The 25,985-nt window shown below is 44.7% G+C and overlaps 1 protein-coding gene across 1 annotated transcript in view; it reads right to left on the bottom strand.

Annotated features, from left to right (window-relative positions):
* LOC311125172 (exocyst complex component 6B-like) overlaps positions 1–13,138 on the bottom strand; it is a gene marked incomplete at its 3' end in the record, with an annotated part of 35,684 nt that extends 22,546 nt beyond the window's left edge. Inside the window, exon 1 of the mRNA XM_084199227.1 lies at positions 13,046–13,138. Within this exon, the coding sequence (XP_084055353.1) occupies positions 13,046–13,134 (89 nt within the window). The remainder of the gene's footprint in view (positions 1–13,045) is intronic.
* Between the last annotated feature and the right edge of the window lie 12,847 nt (positions 13,139–25,985).

The following is a 25,985-nucleotide window of genomic DNA, read 5'->3' as shown; positions in this document are numbered from 1 at the left end:
CCAGTAACACACAGCCAAGCACAAACACTTGGTCACAGCAAACCACCAATAGTGTGATAACACACTAAACAGATCATTCGTGTCTGTGTCAAGTTCCTTTCATGACGCAGCAATGATTCAACATTGGCTAGCTAGGACAAGTATATTGTAATTAGCTACTACCGTACCGTTCGCTGGTCAACCCTGCTGATTGGTTCAAGCGCAAAAAAGGGGAAGAGAGTCATCCAAGCTGACCTCTGACCTCTCCTAGCACTGGCATGTTTGTGCCAATTGGAGAAATTAGGGATTTGTCAATAAGTGTCCATAGCATGTTCTTCATGTACCATACACTCACAGAAACAGTCCAATAGCGATTGTAGGCCTTGGTTAGGTTACACATTGCATGGTTACTTGTAATAAGTATATTTTACCTTGTAATAACATAGGAAAAACTCAATATCACACAGCATACTTTACACATTTTATGAGTCCTTCAGGTTTGATATGCTGTGTTTTAGACGACATATTGGTCCATTGTTGAATGAGTAGGCCTATTTTCTTAGAAAAAGGCTTGCCACCATCTGTGGTCAAGAGGTGGTATGTGGATCTGGACTTTTATTGTCCTGTCATATACTGGGGCAAAAAGCATTCCAGCTTGGGCTCTTCCGGTCTGTTTAGAATACGTGATATAGCCCTGGATTAGGATAGCAGGCTGATTGGTGCTATATCCTGGCCCTGCTGGTCTTCAAAAGGGGACTTCTTCTGGCCAACGGAGACAACCTGGGTTCCTGGTCTGAACGGGGTTGATAGGCCCCTGTCAAGAAAAACGTCACAAACTGCTAAACACTAGTCTACAACCCAATGATGTCCAAAACAGGTGACCTGTAATTGTGACATCATTAACATCTATCATGGTGACATCACGAACTGCCGAGCCATCTTTGTGACAAACTGCCAAGCCAAACTGCAGAGCCATCTTCGTGACATCACAAACTGCACAGCAATCTTTGTGACATCACAAACTGCAGAGCCATCTTTGTGATCATCAAACCTCCGAGCTATCATTATGACATCATCACAAACTGCTGAGTGATGATTGTGACATCACTAACAACAGCAGGGTTGAGTGTGTCAGTGTGACTTCATAGAAAAAGGTTTAACGGTGGGATTTGGACATCAGGACAGCTATCTAACTGGGGTCTATAAGGCTTTACCCCCACTACGCACCTCTCAACAGCTGTGTGTGTGTATGTATGTATGTGTGTCTCTCAACAGGGTTGTGCTAGTGGGAGGGGATCATCACTACGGTGCTACACTCTCCTGAGTCATCCCTCTGTACTTAGACAAACACCACTTATAGCCTTTATCCACGCTCACAACATGGAAGCTCAGCGCTATAAAAAAAAGTGCTGAGGGCTTTAACAGTGTTAGAGCAGTCCGCACGTGTGTGTATGGGAGACAGTGGTTAGGCGGCTCGGAGGGAGACACTAGCGTAGCTAGACAACATAATGATAATGTATCCTCACTGCTCTGTAATCACTATGCATATTACAGACTACCGTTCAACCACATACAGGCCAATACACCCATACTGATGCACGCGTGTTGGGTGGGGATCACAAATGGCTGGGGACGTAGGGGGGAAACAAATGGCTGGGGACGTAGTGGGAAACAAATGGCTGGGGACGTAGGGGGAAACAAATGGCTGGGGACGTAGTGGGAAACAAATGGCTGGGGACGTAGTGGGAAACAAATGGCTGGGGACGTAGGGGGAAACAAATGGCTGGGGACGTAGGGGGGAAACAAATGGCTGGGGACGTAGTGGGAAACAAATGGCTGGGGACGTAGGAGGGAACAAATGGCTGGGGACGTAGGAGGGAAACAAATGGCTGGGGACGTAGTGGGAAACAAATGGCTGGGGACGTAGTGGGAAACAAATGGCTGGGGACGTAGGGGGAAACAAATGGCTGGGGACGTAGTGGGGAAACAAATGGCTGGGGACGTAGGAGGGAACAAATGGCTGGGGACGTAGGGGGGAAACAAATGGCTGGGGACGTAGGGGGGAAACAAATGGCTGGGGACGTAGGGGGGAAACAAATGGCTGGGGACGTAGGGGGAAACAAATGGCTGGGGACGTAGTGGGAAACAAATGGCTGGGGACGTAGGGGGAAACAAATGGCTGGGGACGTAGTGGGAAACAAATGGCTGGGGACGTAGTGGGAAACAAATGGCTGGGGACGTAGTGGGGAAACAAATGGCTGGGGACGTAGGAGGGAACAAATGGCTGGGGACGTAGGGGGGAAACAAATGGCTGGGGACGTAGGGGGGAAACAAATGGCTGGGGACGTAGTGGGAAACAAATGGCTGGGGACGTAGGGGGGAACAAATGGCTGGGGACGTAGGGGGGAAACAAATGGCTGGGGACGTAGTGGGAAACAAATGGCTGGGGACGTAGGGGGAAACAAATGGCTGGGGACGTAGTGGGAAACAAATGGCTGGGGACGTAGTGGGAAACAAATGGCTGGGGACGTAGGGGGGAAACAAATGGCTGGGGACGTAGTGGGAAACAAATGGCTGGGGACGTAGGAGGGAACAAATGGCTGGGGACGTAGGGGGAAACAAATGGCTGGGGACGTAGTGGGAAACAAATGGCTGGGGACGTAGTGGGAAACAAATGGCTGGGGACGTAGTGGGAAACAAATGGCTGGGGACGTAGTGGGGAAACAAATGGCTGGGGACGTAGGAGGGAACAAATGGCTGGGGACGTAGGGGGGAAACAAATGGCTGGGGACGTAGGGGGGAAACAAATGGCTGGGGACGTAGTGGGAAACAAATGGCTGGGGACGTAGGGGGGAACAAATGGCTGGGGACGTAGGGGGGAAACAAATGGCTGGGGACGTAGGGGGGAAACAAATGGCTGGGGACGTAGGGGGGAACAAATGGCTGGGGACGTAGGGGGGAAACAAATGGCTGGGGACGTAGGGGGGAACAAATGGCTGGGGACGTAGGGGGGAACAAATGGCTGGGGACGTAGGGGGGAACAAATGGCTGGGGACGTAGGGGGAAACAAATGGCTGGGGACGTAGGAGGAAACAAATGGCTGGGGACGTAGGGGGGAACAAATGGCTGGGGACGTAGGGGGGAAACAAATGGCTGGGGACGTAGGGGGGAAACAAATGGCTGGGGACGTAGTGGGAAACAAATGGCTGGGGACGTAGGGGGGAACAAATGGCTGGGGACGTAGTGGGAAACAAATGGCTGGGGACGTAGGGGGGAACAAATGGCTGGGGACGTAGGAAGAAACAAATGGCTGGGGACGTAGGGGGGAACAAATGGCTGGGGACGTAGGGGGGAAACAAATGGCTGGGGACGTAGGGGGGAAACAAATGGCTGGGGACGTAGTGGGAAACAAATGGCTGGGGACGTAGGGGGGAACAAATGGCTGGGGACGTAGTGGGAAACAAATGGCTGGGGACGTAGTGGGAAACAAATGGCTGGGGACGTAGGGGGGAACAAATGGCTGGGGACGTAGGGGGAAACAAATGGCTGGGGACGTAGGGGGGAAACAAATGGCTGGGGACGTAGGGGGGAAACAAATGGCTGGGGACGTAGGGGGGAAACAAATGGCTGGGGACGTAGGAGGAAACAAATGGCTGGGGACGTAGGGGGGAAACAAATGGCTGGGGACGTAGGGGGGAAACAAATGGCTGGGGACGTAGGGGGGAAACAAATGGCTGGGGACGTAGGGGGAAACAAATGGCTGGGGACGTAGGGGGGAAACAAATGGCTGGGGACGTAGGGGGGAAACAAATGGCTGGGGACGTAGGAGGAAACAAATGGCTGGGGACGTAGTGGGAACAAATGGCTGGGGACGTAGGGGGAAACAAATGGCTGGGGACGTAGTGGGAAACAAATGGCTGGGGACGTAGGGGGGAACAAATGGCTGGGGACGTAGTGGGAAACAAATGGCTGGGGACGTAGTGGGAAACAAATGGCTGGGGACGTAGGGGGGAACAAATGGCTGGGGACGTAGTGGGAAACAAATGGCTGGGGACGTAGGGGGGAACAAATGGCTGGGGACGTAGGGGGGAACAAATGGCTGGGGACGTAGGGGGGAACAAATGGCTGGGGACGTAGGGGGGAACAAATGGCTGGGGACGTAGGGGGAAACAAATGGCTGGGGACGTAGGGGGGAAACAAATGGCTGGGGACGTAGGAGGGAAACAAATGGCTGGGGACGTAGGGGGGAAACAAATGGCTGGGGACGTAGGGGGGAACAAATGGCTGGGGACGTAGGGGGGAACAAATGGCTGGGGACGTAGTGGGAAACAAATGGCTGGGGACGTAGGGGGGAAACAAATGGCTGGGGACGTAGGGGGAAACAAATGGCTGGGGACGTAGGGGGAAACAAATGGCTGGGGACGTAGGGGGGAAACAAATGGCTGGGGACGTAGGGGGGAAACAAATGGCTGGGGACGTAGGAGGGAAACAAATGGCTGGGGACGTAGGGGGGAAACAAATGGCTGGGGACGTAGGGGGAAACAAATGGCTGGGGACGTAGTGGGAAACAAATGGCTGGGGACGTAGTGGGAAACAAATGGCTGGGGACGTAGGGGGGAACAAATGGCTGGGGACGTAGGGGGAAACAAATGGCTGGGGACGTAGGGGGGAAACAAATGGCTGGGGACGTAGTGGGAAACAAATGGCTGGGGACGTAGGGGGAAACAAATGGCTGGGGACGTAGTGGGAAACAAATGGCTGGGGACGTAGGGGGGAACAAATGGCTGGGGACGTAGGGGGAAACAAATGGCTGGGGACGTAGGGGGGAAACAAATGGCTGGGGACGTAGTGGGAAACAAATGGCTGGGGACGTAGGGGGAAACAAATGGCTGGGGACGTAGTGGGAAACAAATGGCTGGGGACGTAGTGGGGAAACAAATGGCTGGGGACGTAGGGGGGAACAAATGGCTGGGGACGTAGGGGGGAACAAATGGCTGGGGACGTAGGGGGAAACAAATGGCTGGGGACGTAGGGGGGAACAAATGGCTGGGGACGTAGTGGGAAACAAATGGCTGGGGACGTAGTGGGGAAACAAATGGCTGGGGACGTAGGGGGGAACAAATGGCTGGGGACGTAGGGGGGAACAAATGGCTGGGGACGTAGGGGGGAACAAATGGCTGGGGACGTAGGGGGGAACAAATGGCTGGGGACGTAGGGGGGAACAAATGGCTGGGGACGTAGGGGGGAACAAATGGCTGGGGACGTAGTGGGAAACAAATGGCTGGGGACGTAGGGGGGAACAAATGGCTGGGGACGTAGGGGGGAACAAATGGCTGGGGACGTAGGGGGGAACAAATGGCTGGGGACGTAGGAGGGAACAAATGGCTGGGGACGTAGGAGGGAAACAAATGGCTGGGGACGTAGGGGGGAAACAAATGGCTGGGGACGTAGGGGGGAACAAATGGCTGGGGACGTAGTGGGAAACAAATGGCTGGGGACGTAGGGGGGAACAAATGGCTGGGGACGTAGGGGGGAACAAATGGCTGGGGACGTAGGGGGGAACAAATGGCTGGGGACGTAGGAGGGAACAAATGGCTGGGGACGTAGGAGGGAAACAAATGGCTGGGGACGTAGGGGGGAAACAAATGGCTGGGGACGTAGGGGGGGAAACAAATGGCTGGGGACGTAGGGGGAAACAAATGGCTGGGGACGTAGGGGGAAACAAATGGCTGGGGACGTAGGGGGAAACAAATGGCTGGGGACGTAGGGGGAAACAAATGGCTGGGGACGTAGGAGGGAACAAATGGCTGGGGACGTAGGGGGGAACAAATGGCTGGGGACGTAGGAGGGAACAAATGGCTGGGGACGTAGGGGGGAACAAATGGCTGGGGACGTAGGGGGAAACAAATGGCTGGGGACGTAAGGGGAAACAAATGGCTGGGGACGTAGGGGGGAAACAAATGGCTGGGGACGTAGGAGGGAAACAAATGGCTGGGGACGTAGTGGGGAACAAATGGCTGGGGACGTAGTGGGAAACAAATGGCTGGGGACGTAGTGGGGAACAAATGGCTGGGGACGTAGTGGGGAAACAAATGGCTGGGGACGTAGGGGGGAAACAAATGGCTGGGGACGTAGTGGGGAAACAAATGGCTGGGGACGTAGGGGGGGAAACAAATGGCTGGGGACGTAGTGGGGAAACAAATGGCTGGGGACGTAGGGGGGGAAACAAATGGTTGGGGACGTAGTGGGGAAACAAATGGCTGGGGACGTAGGGGGAAAACAAATGGCTGGGGACGTAGGGGGGGAAACAAATGGCTGGGGACGTAGTGGGGAAACAAGTATTTCCTCAACAGTATTGTATGCAGGTTAATTGCTGTTGACTGTGAAGAGCTAAGAACTTCCTCTACGACCATGAGAGAGAGAGGGTCGAGAGAGAGGGTCGAGAGAGAGAGAGAGAGAGAGAGAGAGAGAGAGAGAGAGAGAGAGAGAGAGAGAGAGAGAGAGAGAGAGAGAGAGAGAGAGAGAGAGAGAGAGAGAGAGAGAGAGAGAGGGTCGAGAGAGGGAGAGAGGGTCGAGAGAGAGAGGGTCGAGAGAGAGAGAGAGACCCAGGGGCCCCCGGAAAGCAACACAATTAGACCCAACCAAATCATGAGAAAACAAAAAGATAATTACTTGACACATTGGAAAGAATCAACAACAAAAAAACAGAGCAAACTAGAATGTTATTTGGCCCTAAACAGAGAGTACACAGTGGCAGAATACCTGACCACTGTGACTGACCCAAAATTAAGGACATCTTTGACTATGTACAGACTCAGTGATCATAGCCTTGCTATTGAGAAAGGCTGCTGTAGGCAGACCTGGCTCTCAAGAGAAGACAGGCTATGTGCACACTGCCCACAAAATGAGGTGGAAACTGAGCTGCACTTCCTAACCTCCTGCCAAATCTATGACCAAATGTATGAGACATTAACTTCCCTCAGATTACACAGACCCACAAAGAATTTGAAAACAACTCCCTTTTCTATTGGGTGAAATACCACAGTGTGCCATCACAGCAGCAAGATTTGTAACCTGTTGCCACAAGAAAAGGGCAACCAGTGAAGAACAAACACCATTGTAATTACAACCTATATTTATGTTGATTTATTTTCCTTTTTGTAACTACTTGCACATCATTATAACACTGGTTGAGAGAGTGTGCAAAGCTGTCATCAAGGCCAAGGGTGGCTATTTGAAGAATCTCAAATATATTTTGATTTGTTTAACACTTTTTTTGGTTACTACATGATTCCATATGTGTTATTTCATAGTTTTGATGTCTTCACTATTATTCCACAATGTAAAAAATTGTAAAAATATACTTTTGACTGGTAGTATATATATATATATATATACTACCAGTCAAAAGTATATTTTTACAATTTTTTACATTGTGGAATAATAGTGAAGACATCAAAACTATGAAATAACACATATGGAATCATGTAGTAACCAAAAAAAGTGTTAAACAAATCAAAATATATTTGAGATTCTTCAAATAGCCACCCTTGGCCTTGATGACAGCTTTGCACACTCTCTCAACCAGTGTTATAATGATGTGCAAAAGTATATATATACACACACATATACACACACACACACACACACACACACACACAGTATGTCACAAAAGTGAGTACACCCCTCACATTTTTGTAAATATGAGTATATCTTTTCATGTGACAACACTGAAGAAATGACACTTTGCTACAATGTAAAGTAGTGAGTGTCCAGCTTGTATAACAGTGTACATTTGCTGTCCCCTCAAAATAACACAACACACAGCCGTTAATGTCTAAACCGTTGGCAACAAAAGTGAGTACACCCCTAAGTGAAAATGTCCAAATTGGGCCCAATTAGCCATTTTCCCTGCCCGGTGTCATGTGACTCGTTAGTGTTACAAGGTCTCAGGTGTGAATGGGGAGCAGGTGTGTTCAATTTGGTGTCATCGCTCTCACACTGGTCACTGGAAGTTCAACATGGCACCTCATGGCAAAGAACTCTGAGGATCTGAAAAAAAGAATTGTTGCTCTACATAAAGATGGCCTGGGCTCTAAGAAGATTGCCAAGAACCATGAACGCCAACATGTACGGTGACATACTGAAGCAGAGCATGATCCCCTCCCTTCGGAGACTGGGCCGCAGGGCAGTATTCCAACATGATAACGACCCCAAACACACCTCCAAGACGACCACTGCCTTGCTAAAGAAGCTGAGGGTAAAGGTGATGGACTGGCCAAGCATGTCTCCAGACCTAAACCCTATTGAGTATATGTGGGGCATCCTCAAACGGAAGGTGGAGGAGTGCAAGGTCTCTAACATCCACCAGCTCCGTGATGTCGTCATGGAGGAGTGGAAGAGGACTCCAGTGGCAACCTGTGAAGCTCTGGTGAACTCCATGCCCAAGAGGGTTAAGGCAGTGCTGGGAAAAGATGGTGGCCACACAAAATAGACACTTTGGGCCCAATTTGGACAGCGGTTGCCAGCGGTTTAGACATTAATGGCTGTGTGTTGTGTTATTTTGAGGGGACAGCAAATGTACACTGTTACACAAGCTGTACACTCACTACTTTACATTGTAGCAAAGTGTAATTTCTTCAGTGTTGTCACATGAAAAGATATACTCAAATATTTACAAAAATGTGAGGGGTGTACTCACTTTTGTGAGATACTGTATATATAAATGCTCGACTAAAACAATCTCGACCAACAGCCTAACGACCATACGATCGACCAGTCTACTAATTGGGGTCAGCCCTAGACCAGACACACACACACACAGACCAGACACACACACACACACACACACACACACAAACACACACCAAGATCACCATGAGCAATGCCAAGCGTCGGCTGTAGTGGTGTAAAGCTTGCGGCATATTGGACTCTGGAGCAGTGGAAACGCGTTCTCTGGAGTGATGAATCAAGCTTCACCATTTGGCAGTCTGACAGACAAATCTGGGTTTGGCGGATGCCAAGAGAACGCTACTTGCCCCAATGCATAGTGCCAACTATAAAGTTTGGTGGAGGAGGAAAAATGGTCTGGGGCTGTTTTTCATGGTTCTGGCTAGGCCCCTTAGTTCCAGTGAAGGGAAATCTGCTACAGCATACAATGACATTCTATACGATTCTGGGCTTCCAACTTCGTACCAACATTTTTGGGGAAGGCCCTTTCCTGTTTCAGCATGACAATGCCCCCACGCACAAAGCGAGATCCATACAGAAATGGTTTGTCGAGATCGGTGTGGAAGAACTTGACTGGCCTGCACAGAGCCCTGACTTCAACCCCATCGAACACCTTTGGGATGAATTGGAACGCCGACTGGGAGCCAGGCCTAATCGCCCAACATCAGCACTCAACCTCACTAATGCTTTTGTGGCTGAATGGAAGCAAGTCCCCGCAGCAATGTTCCAACATCTAATGGAAAGCATTCCCAGAAGAGTGGAGGCTGTTATAGCAGCAAAGGAGGGGGGGGGGGGGGGACCAACACCATATGAATGCCCATGATTTTCTGAATGAGGTGTTTGACAAGCAGGTGTCCACATACTTTTGGTAATGTAGTGTATGAGCATTAGCTCAGCTATGGACACACACACACACACCTCCTTCAAAATGACATGATATGATACTGATAAAGGAATGTACGACGACCAAAGCCTTCAGGAAACGACCAATTGCCAAGACGACTATACTTCCCCTGGAGAAAAAACAAGGAAGTGCAATGACTGAGGATCATATGTAACAACAACCTTAGGCTGCATCTAAAATGGCCTCAGCCCAGGCCCTATGTAACCTCATTCACAAAACATGGGGATGTGAAACTGGCATTACAGATCCATTCCCACCACTCCCTGTTGGATCGAGGATCCAAAATGACCTCACAGTTTCCCCAGAGCAAGCACATAGTCAATACAGCATTGTGCAACTGTAGCTATGTAGCCAGGTGACTCACACAGGGAGTGGCACTCCTAGTTTATTATATGTAAAGGAATAATAGCTTTGAGTAGAGTTAGTAAACACTGGATTGTAGTTCAGTGGTACATGACACTGCCTGAAAGCTGTGTTTTTGGATAGTTGTGTTCTGTTGTTGTTGCTGTTGTGTTTTGAGTGTAGCTAGCTAGGGAGCTTGGTCCGTGGATCAACTGGGATTCATACCAAGACCTGGGGAAATGGATTGGAAAGCAAAGTGTGCACATACAGCCCTTTACAGAGCTCAAGATTCTCTCGACATCATAGCTATGATGAGCCAGCAATTACAATACAATGACACACAAGTTGACTAGTAGGGATGTAACGATTCACATCGCTCCCCAATTCAAATGTTCAAAAGCTCAGACACACCGGTAGGATTGTCAAACGTTTGCCTGCAGACAATACTCAGCACCTCTGAACAGGGTCGACAGTCAATCTCCTTTGTGTTCACACAGCAAAGACCTTGAAAGTCGTCAGCCACTCATCCTTGTTAAAAATACTCCGAACCAGAAGGTGGCAGTAGCGTTGTTTGGCAATGCATGGTTGTGCGTATTGCTTATGGTCTAGATTCCAAGCTATCTGCGTTAATGTTGCCATTTTCTAGAAAGGCCTTGTTGATACTAGCCAGATGGCCACAGCTAGATAACTACCTAGCTTAGAAAGTTCAATTCTGTGGGACATCCTTTTTTATGAAACCCGCAAATTCGGTTTGTTCATACATAGCAGGTTACAAAGTAGAGCTTCGTAGCTACATTTTGGTGTATGGGTTGTCAGGGACTGGTCTAAATTCACGTGTCGCCACCCATTTTTCACGACGAGATGCTAGCTAGCTGTGTGAGGGAGTGTTTGTTGGCTTGACGCTGTTCGCTGAGGCAACGCTCCGGGAGAGAGGCAGCGCTCCGGGAGAGAGGCAGCGCTCCGGGAGAGAGGCAGCGCTCCGGGAGAGAGGCAGCGCTCCGGGAGAGAGGCAGCGCTCCGGGAGAGAGGCAGCGCTCCGGGAGAGAGGCAACGCTCCGGGAGAGAGGCAGCGCTCCGGGAGAGAGGCAGCGCTCCGGGAGAGAGGCAACGCTCCGGGAGAGAGGCAGCGCTCCGGGAGAGAGGCAGCGCTCCGGGAGAGAGGCAGCGCTCCGGGAGAGAGGCAACGCTCCAGGAGAGAGAGGCAGCGCTCCGGGAGAGAGGCAGCGCTCCGGGAGAGAGAGGCAGCGCTCCGGGAGAGAGGCAACGCTCCAGGAGAGAGAGGCAGCGCTCCGGGAGAGAGGCAGCGCTCCAGGAGAGAGGCAACGCTCCGGGAGAGAGGCAGCGCCGCTCTGAAGTGGCTGTAATGGTGCTGCAGCGAATTTCGTGAACGATCGTTTTTATTATTTGAAGTGTAAAACTACCAGAATTCAGCGGCTACAGTCCTATAAAAATAGAGCTAAATAGCAGTGAATTGAAAATGTGTCCCATCCATCTTGCTGTGCAGCTGGCAGCTTACCACTACCGTAGAAGTAAGCTATGTTATTAGACTAGTAGTGTAGCCTTCTGTGTTACAGTTTAGATTTAGTGAGAAGTGTGTGTGTGTCTGTGTTAGGCTATGTGATGTGTGTATGCAGGTGGCACGGCACAGGTTTGGGCAGGTTATTTGGCACTCTAGGCCTAATCAGTTAGGCTACTGAATACAACGTAACTGTGATATATAGCCTAACTGTTACTAACATGTAAATAGTTAACCTGCTTTATGTTACGTAATCCCAATTATATATATATATATATATACACTCTGTTATAACCCCTGGTGTGTGTGCATGGATGGCACCTTACTCCGTAGTGTAAACATTCTTCATTGTTAAAGCATACAGCACTTTACACTTTATGTATTCTATTTTCTTATTTACTTATGTATATAACCTGTTACCAATGCTGCTACTGCTCCTCATGTTTAATGTACACTTATGACCATATATGTCGCCCTTGCTGCACTGAGTACAATATTAATGCACCTACATATGAGAGAGAGAGACATGTTGCTGTGTGTATGGGGAAGGGGCTCTATTTTTTAGACATATAGTGTGTATGTGTGCCATTCAGAGGGTGAATGGGCAAGACAGAAGATTTAAGTGCCTTTGAACAGGGTATGGTAGTAGGTGACAGGCGCACCTGTTTGTGTCAAGAACTGCAACGCTGCTGGGTTTTTCACACTGAACAGTTTCCCGAAGTGATTGGAACGTTGCAATTCACTAACTAATTTGCGTAAAGTAGTTTCATTCTAATTTAATAAATGGTTTCAAACGCTCAGTATTGCATAAACCATAAATATGTGTTAATAATATGGCCACCCTACCTTCAGATATTGGACAAAACGTGCTGAATTGAAGAATCCAGACAGGTGATTTGGTGTCATTATTGACTAGGGATTAAGGTTGACCTGTCCGCGACCTTTTTTGATCACTAGAAAATAAGATACTGTATCTCAGCAATGGTAAATCCTCCTATCCTCGTGAAATAAAGTGTTCTGTGTTCCTCAGAAGCTTTTCCATAACATGAATACAAAATATAACACCAGAACCACATTTTCATTTTGACCCCAAACACCCTAATAATACATTGTGACGTGTTAGAAGTTGTTTTGGCAGTTCGTCAGTTTTGTCGTCACTTTGGCTAACTAACGTTAGCTAGCTGCTAACTACTTAACACAGCTAATCGGATGTCAGTGTTACTCCCTATTTTGAAAATATTAACTGAAAACATATGTTCATTATCCCTGTAATTTAGGCTTTGGCCAGAATAACAATTGTGTTTGTGATTAAGCTAGTCAACACAACTAGCTAACGTTAGCTAGCTAGCTACAGTGCTAGCTTCTTCAACAAGTTTGAACCGGCTAGCAACACTGGTCCCGAAGGAGATGCTAGCTAACTTCACCAACTGCAATGCTAACTTCACGTTAGCTAGCCGAAGAGAGGGAGAGATCGACTCTAGTCGCTGTCAACTGTTCCCCAGTAACGGGAAAATACCTTTACACAAAGCGGCGGAAATGTAATAATACGTCCCGAGTACCGGACTCTTTCTTACCGGAGTGTCGGCCCGATACAGTTCGTGTCTGTGCTCTCTATCTCCCGTAGGATGCGTTCGTGTTCCGCTGCTATTTCAACGCTCGCCATGTTTCCATATCCCACCGTAGAACACACACACACTACAGGGGCGTATTCATTACGGAAACCGTTCACCGAAGCCAACAGCAAAACGAGATTTTCTATTGGACAAATTCAGGTAGGTCCCTCCCCGTTTCGTTCCGCTTTCTTCTGTTTAAGAAACGTTTTGCGGCGGAATGAATATACGCACCCCAGGACAGAGAAGAAACGCCGTTCCTTGTGTCACCTAAAAATAAAAAATAAACGCAGATAGATACTCCTTTGATATATCTCTGTATACACTCCAATATGTTTTAATCATTATTTTGTTACACCTTGGTCTGATAAGGTGTTTGTTAAATTGAGGGAGAAAGGGCTGGACACAATTGAAGACTCATACATAGACAAGCAATTTGCATACTTTAACCAGTTAAAGAGCACATTTGAACTGTCTAATAATAATTATTTTTTTATCCATGTTTTACAAGTCACATTTCCATATTCTGACCATAAACTTGTCTTTGGTGGCAGTAGCACTCCTCCTATCGTCCATTATGCATGGTGTATTGGATTTAAGTGAGGTAACGGCAATGTTCCGTTCCCTTCCCTTTGCAAATTCATTGATAATGAATGCTGCCAATCAATAAAGTTGGAGTTTGGAAAGTGACACTTCCACTTCGCGTTTTTTTAAACCACGGCCGGTGGCAGGTGGGCGTGCGTGAGAGGAAGAAGCGAAGCGAGAGGGATAACTGGGCCCAAAACCTGTCTTCTCCAGCAGGTGTCATTTTTTTCGCTCACTAAACGAGGAGTTTATGTAGGAGGTGAATGTCGGATTTGGTTAACACAAAATGTAATGGCTTATTTGCTACTTGTGGCTTATTTGATCAAATATACGTTTTGTAATGATTTGGTTGTTATGAGTGTACTGATATAGATCCCTTTCTGGGTGTACAAACAAATAAATAAATAAAAAAAACATTGCAGCAAGTTGGTGGCAGAACAAGAGTTCTTATAGCAAAAAAAAGCCTCTTTTGACATGTTGCTTATGAGTGCATTTCACACTACTTTTGGATTATAATTGGATGTTAAGGCTCGTATGAACGTCCTGCTTAATATAATGTTTGTGTCATCATCGCAAATTAACTGCATTATACTTTAGAAACACTTAAACTTCAACCAGTAAAATGGCTCGTTGGCTAGCTTTTGCTACAGCCTATATCAATGTGCGTTAGCATTCTAGCTAACAACTGCTGCATCCAAAATAGTTATTTTGCAAAGATCACAACCAAATACAATACCGGTCAAAAGTTTTAGAACACCTACTCATTCAAGGATTTTTCTTTATTTTTACTATTTTCTACATTGTAGAATAATAGTGAAGACATCAAAACTATGAAATAACACATATGGAATCATGTAGTAACCAAAAAAGGTGTTAAACAAATGGAGATTCTTCAAATAGCCACCCTTTGCCTTGATGACAGCTTTGCACACTCTTGCCTCAACATACGACACCTTCTGCACTACTCTGGCTCTGGCCACCTCAACCTGCCGCTCTCGCACCGGACACTTCCGATCCCCAGCAACATGGGCACCCCTAGAGTTGACACACACAACTTTATCCACCGAAACTAAACAATCCTCTGTCCCATGGCCTCCTGCACACTTCCCACATCTTGGAATCTCCCTCCTACACACTGCTGCAACATGACTGTAAGCGTGGCACCTGAAACACCACAGTGGATTCGGCACAAAAGCTCTGACAGGATAACTGATATATCCTAACATGACTTTGTCAGGTAAAGACTCTGATTCAAAACTATAAAAAAAAGGACAGACTGTGACACCTCTGTTTCACCACGCTCCCCACCGGGTCTGAATCGCGCCAAATCGACAGGCGTTACTTCCCCTTCAATGGCTCCACCTCTACACTTAACGCTACCCCAGAAATCTCTCCTTCCAATGGTGCCCTGTTCCTAAGAGTAAATCAAGAAAAATATATTGACCCGAGTTGCGTGGCACGGAGCACCCTCTCCCTCTGGGCGGAAGAAACACAAACAAACAAGTCCACTTCGGGTTATGTTCACCCATTTAACGGTACCCAACCTGATATCACATATGGACCAGCCAAAAGGCCTGGATCCACTTTCTCCAAGAATCTCACTCCCACCGGGCCAAACTCATCTTTATCATAACCATGTCCATCGATGCAAGGCTCGGGTTCCACGCTTCTCACCACACCTTCCACCTCAATTAAATCTTCCTCATTCCCTTCTATTCCACCTCCAGAACTTGTTCTGGTGGACGTCTCACTCCGTTTGTACTTGACCCCAGTCTTCTTTCGACACACCATCTCCCTTTTTATCGGCATCTTCATCAAATTCAATCTCTGCTTTCCACTTCGACCTCTTCTTCTTCTTCTTTTTCCTCCTCCATTCCTCCTCCTCCTCCCTGTCCCAATATTCCTCTTCTCCCGGCTTTGCTAGCGGCCCAGTAGCATTCCAACGTAACTCCATCTCATAATTGTCCTGCTCACCTCGGGAAACGTGTCTTCTCTGTGTGCGGACATTTTGAGAGGGTGAGCAGTGGCACAACTCCCAACCTTTTTTTTTATTTTATCTTGCCTCCTCCCCGACTACCTTCCATTTTTTTGAAGACATTTATTTTATTGTTAGAGCGGCTACTAGAATATCTGGTCAATATAATGGATAATCTGTGGTGAGGTTCAACGTGCAAAGCGTTGGAAGAAAACAACAGCAGAAGCATGGAGGTAAAACAACTGTCTAAAGCAGGGGTGTCAAACTCATTTTAGCTCAGGGGCCACATGGAGGAAAATCTATTCCCAAGTGGGCCGGACCGTAAAAATCATGGTATATATAACTTAAAAACAACAACTTCAGATTGTTTTCTTTGTTTTAATACGATCAACATACAACATAAAGCTGGAGCCTGAGGACAGTGTGTCCAAAATAGTACAAGCACAACATCACTATTAATCATAAAACACGTCAAGTTTATTTGAAAATTCTAAAGAAAAAGAACACACAAACACACAATGCCTCAGTGATTAACAGAACTGTTTCACAGATCACAGAACTATATCAGGGTGTCATTTCTCAGGCAGAAATGTAGATAAAAATAATGAAATCCTGTTCCCCAAACAAGTGCAAGAACCACAGAGTCAAGAATAGGTTAAATATACAAATAAAATAAAATCAATTAAAAACAATAGCACATCAACATAAAAACATATAAACATAAAGCTGGAGCCTGAGGACAGTGTCCAAAAGCACAACATCACTATTAATCATAAAACACCTCAAGTAATTTGAAAGTTCTGAGGACAAAGAACACACAAACACACAATGCCTCAGTGATTCACAGAAGTACATCACAGATCACAGAACTATATCAGGGTGTCATTTCTCAGGCAGAAATGTAGATAAAAATAATGAAATCCTGTTCCCCAAACAAGTGCAAGAACCACAGAGTCAAGAATAGGTTAAATATACAAATAAAATAAAATCAATTAAAAACAATAGCACATCAACATAAAAACATATAAACATAAATCTGAAAGCGTTGCTCAAACTCCCGTAACAGTCCAGTTATTTTATATTTGAACCGCTTCATGTCTGCCACATGTTGGGTCGCGCACACATTTTTCAGACAGGGGAAGTGAGCTGCATCACCACCGGCAAGTTGCGTCTCCCACAATGACAGCTTCAACTTGAAAGAACGTATGCTGTCATAATACTGCGTGACAACTTTGTTGCGCCCTTGCAGCTGTTTGTTCAAGTTATTCAGGTGCTCTGTAACATCCACCATAAATGCAAGGTCCGGCATCCATTCTGCGGAATGAAATTCTAACACTGGTTTGCCCTTTTCTTCCATGAACTGTTCAATTTCTTCTCGTAAATCAAAGAAACGCCTCAGCACAGCACCTCGGCTTAACCATCTTACCTCAGTGTGGTATGGCAGGCCATAGATGTGGTCTTTCTCTCTGAGAAGGCTGTCAAACTGACGGTGATTCAGGCTTCTGGATCGGATGAAATTAACAGTTTGGATGACCACCTTCATGACGTTATCCATCTTTAATGACTTGCAACACAAAGCCTCCTGGTGCAAAATACAGTGAAAAGTCAAAAAATCACGTCCTCCATTTGCAGATTACACTTTCTCTCTGAACTTTGTCACAACGCCTGCTTTTTTCCCGATCATTGAGGGCGCACCATCTGTAGCCAGGCTGACAGCGCGGGACCAGTCCACTCCGACCCTGTCCAGCGCCCCAACGAGTGCGGTAAAAATATCAGCTGCTGTCGTTGTATCTGTCATTGGCACCAACTCCACGAACTCCTCGGTGACGGTCAATGTGTCATCAACTCCGCGGATGAAAAAATGGCCAGTTGTGCAACATCTGTAATGTCCGTGCTTTCATCAATTGCAACCGAAAACGCAATAAATGACTTTACTTTTTGCTTCAACTGGCTGTCCAAATCCACTGAAAGATCGGAAATCCTGTCTGCAACTGTGTTTCTTGTCAGGCTGATATTTGCAAAAGACTGCCGCTTTTCAGGGCACACAATCTCCGCTGCCTTCATCATGCATGTTTTTACAAATTCACCCTCACTAAATGGTTTTGAAGCCACTGCGATTTCATTAGCAATGAGGTAGCTAGCTTTCACTGCAGCGTCACTGATGTCTCGGCTGTGAGTAAACACAGACTGCTGTTTCTTCAGACCCGCCAACAGTTCATTCACCTTCTCTCATCTCCGCTGTCCTTGAAAGTTGTCATATTTGTCGGCATGAAGACTCACATAGTGGCGATGAAGGTTATATTCTTTCAGCACTGCAACATGCTCTGAACACACCAAACATACAGCTTTCTCATTCAATTCCGTGAATAAATAGGATGACAATTTTTCTTGGAACACTCTGCACTCTGCGTCCACTTTTCTCTTTTTTGACAGAGACATATTGGGGCAATGAGGGTGCCAAAGCACATAATGTTAAAAGTAGAAGCCGTAATAAATATTGCGGGCAAAACAAAGTAGCTCATTGGCTGCACGTGCTTGACCTACTTGCTCTGCCTCGCTATAAACAGTTTGTTTGCTTAACACAATTGCTATTGCGCCATCCAGTCGACGCAATTGGAACAGCAGTTTATTTTATTGAAAAATTGCAGCGCATTTTTATACTTTAAAAAAATAAAATAATAATCATCATCATCTCGCGGGCCGGATTAAACCCGTTTGCGGGCCTGATCCGGCCCGCGGGCCGTACGTTTGACACCCCTGGTCTAAAGAATCTCTAAACCCACTTCAAAAATGTACACATTAACTACCTGTTTCAATAGAAAGTCACGAAATGCTGCAAATACATTGTCTTGGGATGCTTTTGACCTGAGTAGCCTGCAGAACTGTTGGCCATTCATGTGTGCATGTAAGACGCCTGTTCTTTTGTCATTAGTGGAAATGGACAAATTTAGCTAACGAGAGGCTCAGGCCTTCAATCTTTGGTGACTTGTTTTGGACAGTTTTAAATTATATTGTTTTATACAGTATTACATTATCTTGTTTTGTACAGAATTGTATTATATTGTGACTGTGATTTTCTGACTATTAGAACGGTCTTGTTTTTTACAGTATTAAATGCAGTGGAGGTTGAAATGAAAAAAAAATGAAAAAAAGATATGCAAACATTTTCCTTAAAGTATTTGTTTTGAGACTACTAATGTTACGGTCCCCACAACAAAAGAAAAATACTTAAATACATGGAATTTTGTCCATGAAATACTATAGAATTCCATTCATTCCTATGGAGGACTGCTCCTACTGGGGAGTGGCAATATGGCCGACCGGTGGATTCAAAGCCTCTGATTGGCTACAGCTCTCCTATGGTGAACTAATATTTATTATGATTAACTAGTATTTATTCAGCAATTTTTTTCATAGCCTTTCGTACAGCTAGGCTACTACTACTCCTACCATGGATGACATCTGAGGTAAACAGTTTTTCTATTTTTTTTTTACTTAACACTTTTTTTTTTTTTTGCAGAAAAGCAGGTTGATTTTGTTTAGTTAATTTCTTTTTGATAGTTTGGATGATATTTTATTTATTTTTACCCACATTATTTCATTTTTTTGGCATCTTCTTATCCAACCGCACAGTAAGGGAACGCACATCCGATTGTTGCGAACGCCATTATACCATAGAAGAAGAAGTATTAAAGGTGATCGTCAATCAGTATTGCAAGCCATGAGGCTGCTGGTTTTGTTTGGTGTTTTCACTTTGAACCTTTAGTTTAGGCGTGCCTGTTTGTACTTTCCTTTCTTGTATTTATAGTTATTTTATTACCATCTGAACAAATAATAATCAGCTTGAGCTCACCAACCCAAAGGAGTCAAGACTGAGCTGGCCCTGGACCAAGGTAAGGTTGCTGTCTCCCTGGACCAAGTTAAGGTTGCTGTCTCCCTGGACCAAGTTAAGGTTGCTGTCTCCCTGGACCAAGTTAAGGTAGCTGTCTCCCTGGACCAAGTTAAGGTAGCTGTCTCCCTGGACCAAGTTAAGGTTGCTGTCTCCCTGGACCAAGGTAAAAAAAATAATAATAAATGTGGAGTGGAGCTTATAGTTATGTTTTTAGCAAGTATTTATGAAACTACCTATAAAAAAAAGCCTTTTACACACAAAATGATATTGGTGAATAAAAAAATAGTGGTTAGATTAATCCTGAAAGCTGCCATATTCAGTTGTTCAATCCAGGAAATATTGGAAAAGGGGTAAAAGTAAACGATTAGTGGTTGAACAATAGTCCTGTAAATCTACTCTAATCCTCATTGATCATGGAACTGTGATGACATCATGGAACTGTGATGACATCATGGAACTGTGATGACATCATGGAACTGTGATGACAACGGGTCCAGTCCTCGTGAACCAGGTTTAAACTGCTGTGTTCGGTCTGTGTTCCACCATAATTTGCAAAAAAATTCATAAAAAATCCTACAATGTGATTTTCTGGATTATTTTTTCTCATTTTGTCTGTCGTAGTTGACGTGTACCTATGATGAAAATTACAGGCCTCTCTCATCTTTTTAAGTGGGAGAACTTGCACAATTGGTGGCTGACTAAATACTTTTTTTCCCCCCACTGTAAACTATCTGGACTTGTGGATCATTAAAGATCCTAAAACTCAAAGATGGTGGATAAATGCAGATAGTTCACTCAGATGCCAACCGCCGATAAACCCCACTGAAGAAGAAGAAGAAGAAGAAGAAGAAGAAGAAGAAGAAGAAGAAGAAGAAGAAGAAGAAGAAGAAGAAGAAGAAGAAGAAGAAGAAGAAGAAGAAGAAGAAGAAGAAGAAGAAGAAGAAGAAGAAGAAGAAGAAGAAGAAGAAGAAGAAGAAGAAGAAGAAGAAGAAGAAGAAGAAGAAGAAGAAGAAGAAGAAGAAGAAGAAGAAGAAGAAGAAGAAGAAGAAGAAGAAGAAGAAGAAGAAGAAGAAGAAGAAGAAGAAGAAGAGCAGCATTTGTTTGTTGGATGCAGATAGTTCACTCAGGCCGTTTATCATTGAAAATAAAATAGTCAGTTCCGTTCTACTTAACAAGGTGGGTCTCCCATAGACACCAATGCAATAGAGTACCACTGTATGAGTAATAATACCCATAAAACCTAGCGGTCAAACAAGGAAATGGTTCCTGGCAGCTGCTTTACAAGTGGGATGCACTGTTGAGAGCTACATCCCGAGGGGTTTGTGCTGATTGTACGGAGATTGTGACAGCCGGTTAAATGGCGTCCCTTGACAAGGCAAGAACTAGATGTATGTCAGGAGAAGTGTAGTATTATTTTACATTTTTTTTACATTTACGTCATTTAGCTGACGCTCTTATCCAGAGCGACTTACAGTTAGTGCATACATTATTATTTTCATACTGGCCCCCCGTGGGAAACGAACCCACAACCCTGGCGTTGCAAACGCCATGCTCTATCAACTGAGCTACCTCCCTGCCTGCCATTCCCTCCCCTACCCTGGACGACGCTGGGCCAATTGTGCGCCGCCCCATTGGTCTCCCGGTTGCGGCCGGCTACAGCAGAGCCTGGATTCGAACCAGGATCTCTAGTGGCACAGCTAGCACTGCGATGCAGTGCCTTAGACCACTGCGCCACTCGGGAGGCTTTATTATCCTTATTATCATAAGGAGACGTATACTTGGAACAGGGAGGAGGAATGGAGGGGAAAAGAGAGGCAGAGGAGGTCTAAGAGAGAGAGAGGGAGGAAGATTGTGAGCTTGAGTCTGGAAAAAATGGCGGGGAAAAGGGAGAAGGTTTGTTAAAGAAGAACGGTAGAAAATGTAAGCAGAGTGAGCTGAAGACAGGAGGAGAAATGGAAGAGAATGAGGGTGAAGTATCGGAGGTGGTAGGTGTGGTGATGTATCGGAGGTGGAAGGTGTGGTGAAGTATCGGAGGTGGTAGGTGTGGTGAAGTATCGGAGGTGGTAGGTGTGGTGAAGTATCAGAGGTGGTAGGTGTGGTGAAGTATCGGAGGTGGTAGGTGTGGTGAAGTATCAGAGGTGGTAGGTGTGGTGAAGTATCGGAGGTGGTAGGTGTGGTGAAGTATCGGAGGTGGTAGGTGTGGTGAAGTATCGGAGGTGGTAGGTGTGGTGAAATATCGGAGGTGGTAGGTGTGGTGAAGTATCGGAGGTGGTAGGTGTGGTGAAGTACTCAGAGGTGGTAGGTGTGGTGAAGTACTCGGAGGTGGTAGGTGTGGTGAAGTACTCGGAGGTGGTAGGTGTGGTGAAGTATCGGAGGTGGTAGGTGTGGTGAAGTATCGGAGGTGGTAGGTGTGGTGAAATATCGGAGGTGGTAGGTGTGGTGAAGTACTCAGAGGTGGTAGGTGTGGTGAAGTATCGGAGGTGGTAGGTGTGGTGAAATATCGGAGGTGGTAGGTGTGGTGAAGTACTCAGAGGTGGTAGGTGTGGTGAAGTATCGGAGGTGGTAGGTGTGGTGAAATATCGGAGGTGGTAGGTGTGGTGAAGTACTCAGAGGTGGTAGGTGTGGTGAAATATCGGAGGTGGTAGGTGTGGTGAAGTACTCAGAGGTGGTAGGTGTGGTGAAGTATCGGAGGTGGTAGGTGTGGTGAAGTATCGGGGTTGGTAGGTGTGGTGAAGTATCAGAGGTGGTAGGTGTGGTGAAGTACTCGGAGGTGGTAGGTGTGGTGAAGTATCGGAGGTGGTAGGTGTGGTGAAGTATCGGAGGTGGTAGGTGTGGTGAAGTATCGGAGGTGGTAGGTGTGGTGAAATATCGGAGGTGGTAGGTGTGGTGAAGTACTCAGAGGTGGTAGGTGTGGTGAAGTATCGGAGGTGGTAGGTGCCAGTACAGAGGGATAGGCCAACAAGTGATATATGTTTCAGTAAGATTGGATTTGTGGCATTTATAGCAAATGGTTATCAACTGTACTGCAGGGATGGAACGTAAGTCGCAGAAAATAGAGGTTGTGGTGGCAGCTGCAGAGAGGTAATTGGGTGTGCGAGACTTGACGTCAGAAGAGTTACAGGGTGTGTTAAGTGGTGGTGTCCCATCCTTTCAGGCTGAAGTAGGAATACATAGATTTAAAATAGTGGAGTAGGTATTTTTCTTTTTTCTTTTCTTGTGAGTGTTAGATGGTATTTGTTGTATTTATTTCTTATTTATTTATTTAGTATTTTTTTTTCAAGCCAAGTATAAGGGAGTTATTCTCCAGTCCAGGAGGTGGCGGTAATGCAAACATTTATAGAAGAAGAAGGAAATGGTTCCAATCATTTTTCTACCATTCATTTTTCCCATAGGGGACACTTTAAATAAGGGCTTTGTTTCGTGTAGGCTTACCCTAGCAGCTAATTAGCTGCTAATGTGGCTATCATAAAGAACCACAAATGCCATGATGAGCTGGACAAGATTGCCGAATCAAGGCAAAGGTGAGAATCTCTGGATAAACTATCTATTGTTAGCTATATTTAGTAATAAATAAATTGACTAAATTCATTTAAATTGACAATTCTGTGAATGTTTGTAAGTTTTTTTAATTGACACAATACCTGTTAGCAAAGGTGTCCGCTAGAGAGCTTGCAGGGATTTGTAGTCTTGCATGATGTTTACTTTTATGCTAATTAGCATTTTCAAATCTGAGAGTAAATAGAACCGAATACATTGATAAAAGTCACCTTGTCTGAGAGAGATTTACATGGTTATCAAAACATCAGTATATATAGTAATACTACAGTATTTAGACCATAGTATACTACAGCATTTAGACCATAGTATACTACAGTATTTAGACCATAGTATACTACAGTATTTAGACCATAGTATACTACAGTATTTAGACCATCGTATACTATAGTATTTAGACCATAGTATACTACAGTATTTAGACCATAGTATACTACAGTATTTAAACCATAGTATACTACAGTATTTAGACCATAGTAATACTACAGTATTTAGACCATAGTAATACTACAGTATTTAAACCATTGTATACTATAGTATTTGGACCATAGTATACTACAGTATTTAGACCATCGTATACTATAGTATTTAGACCATAGTATACTACAGTATTTAGACCATCGTATACTATAGTATTTAGACCATAGTATACTACAGTATTTAGACCATAGTATACTACAGTATTTAGACCATAGTATACTACAATATTTAGACCATAGTAATAATACAGTATTTAGACCATAGTATACTACAGTATTTAGACCATAGTATACTACAGTATTTAGACCATCGTATACTATAGTATTTAGACCATAGTATACTACAGTATTTAGACCATAGTATACTACAATATTTAGACCATAGTAATACTACAGTATTTAGACCATAGTAATACTATAGTATTTAGACCATAGTATACTACAGTATTTAGACCATAGTAATACTATAGTATTTAGACCATAGTATACTACAGTATTTAGACCATAGTAATACTACAGTATTTAGACTATAGTAATACTATAGTATTTAGACCATAGTATACTACAGTATTTAGACCATAGTAATACTACAGTGTTTAGATCATAGTAATACTACAGTATTTAGACCATAGTAATACTATAGTATTTAGACTATATTAATACTATAGTATTTAGACTATAGTAATACTATAGTATTTAGACTATAGTAATACTATAGTATTTAGACTATAGTAATACTGTAGTATTTAGACCATAGTAATACTATAGTATTTAGACCATAGTAATACTATAGTATTTAGACCATAGTAATACTATAGTATTTAGACCATAGTAGTACTATAGTATTTAGACCATAGTAATACTATAGTATTTAGACCATAGTCATACTATAGTATTTAGACCATAGTCATACTATAGTATTTAGACCATAGTCATACTATAGTATTTAGACCATAGTCATACTATAGTATTTAGACCATAGTCATACTATAGTATTTAGACCATAGTAATACTATAGTATTTAGACTATAGTAATACTATAGTATTTAGACCATAGTAATACTATAGTATTTAGACCATAGTAATACTACAGTATTTAGACCATAGTAATACTACAGTATTTAGACCATAATAATACTACAGTATTTAGACCATAATAATACTACAGTATTTAGACCATAGTAATACTACAGTATTTAGACTATAGTAAGCACTACAGGATTGACGGGGAACCTCAGGAAATCCCCAGCATGAGCTCCCCAAGGAAAGCAAGTTCAAATCAAAACAGCTAGCAGCTGGCAGTAAAGCTAGCTAGCAGCTGGCAGTAAAGCTAGCTAGCAGCTGGCAGTAAAGCTAGCTAGCAGCTGGCAGTAAAGCTAGCTAGCAGCTGGCAGTAAAGCTAGCTAGCAGCTGGCAGTAAAGCTAGCTAGCAGTCCAATCGATCTAAAAGTAAGCACAGCACCATCAAGGGGGATACTGCAGAGTGTCGTGTAATATTCTACAGTATAGTACAACATTCTAAAGTACTGTATTTTACAGATAGAAAGATGAAACAAGTATTTATCCACAATCTGGTCCGAGTAAATCCGGTCCTGGAGTGTCATAACAAAAGGAAACCAAAATATTTAGGCTGACTCCATCTGGTGTCCAGGCAGAAATGGATTTGGGGTTCATGCAAACTTAATGACATCAAATCATTTGCATATTTTATACATTTCCAGAAATATTGTGTGGTGTCGAGACAACGATGCTGATTATGCTGTGATGACAAGAAATCCGCTGACACTGTCCTTGATTATAATGGTTTATTACATCAAAGATTACAGTATCAATTTACAGACTCCTGCAGAAATCCGGAGAACAACTGACCCAATCTCTAATATGTTATTCTCTCCGTCCTTTGTTCAAAACATGGTATTTATATCCTATGTAACATAAGATGGGTGGTTTTTGATAGACTAATCCCTGGCCTCTAAATATCCCCAAATGTCCTCTATTCCAAGAAGCCTATGTAGTAATGCTTTCCAGATGTTTCAGCAGAGTAGAGTTAATCTATCACACCATTTGCAAACGTCAGCAAAATCATACTTTCAGATACTACAATTGCAATACAAAAAAAGTATTGTATTTGTGTCTATATTCAACTGGTAAAAGTTGATTGCGATATGACTAAGATCCCTGTTAGGCTGTAGTGTCTGGTCTTAAGAAAGATCCCAGCCTTGTTTACAAGTTCAAACACTGGAATGTCAGATGAGATCCTCATTTTCAATATGAGCGTCATTATTTATATATAGCCTACACTTTCTCGTTCTTAACTTCTAAACACGAGTGGGACGGGTGTGGCTTCATGACAGTAGGCAGGTTTCCATTGACCCAGGTTTATTTTGACAAAAGCAATGTCGCAAATAAAATCATTGC

The sequence above is a fragment of the Coregonus lavaretus genome (genome assembly GCF_964263955.1).
Source record: "Coregonus lavaretus genome assembly, contig: HAP1_SCAFFOLD_1434, whole genome shotgun sequence".
Lineage (NCBI taxonomy): Eukaryota > Metazoa > Chordata > Actinopteri > Salmoniformes > Salmonidae > Coregonus > Coregonus lavaretus.
This window is presented reverse-complemented; position numbering and strand designations above follow the sequence as displayed.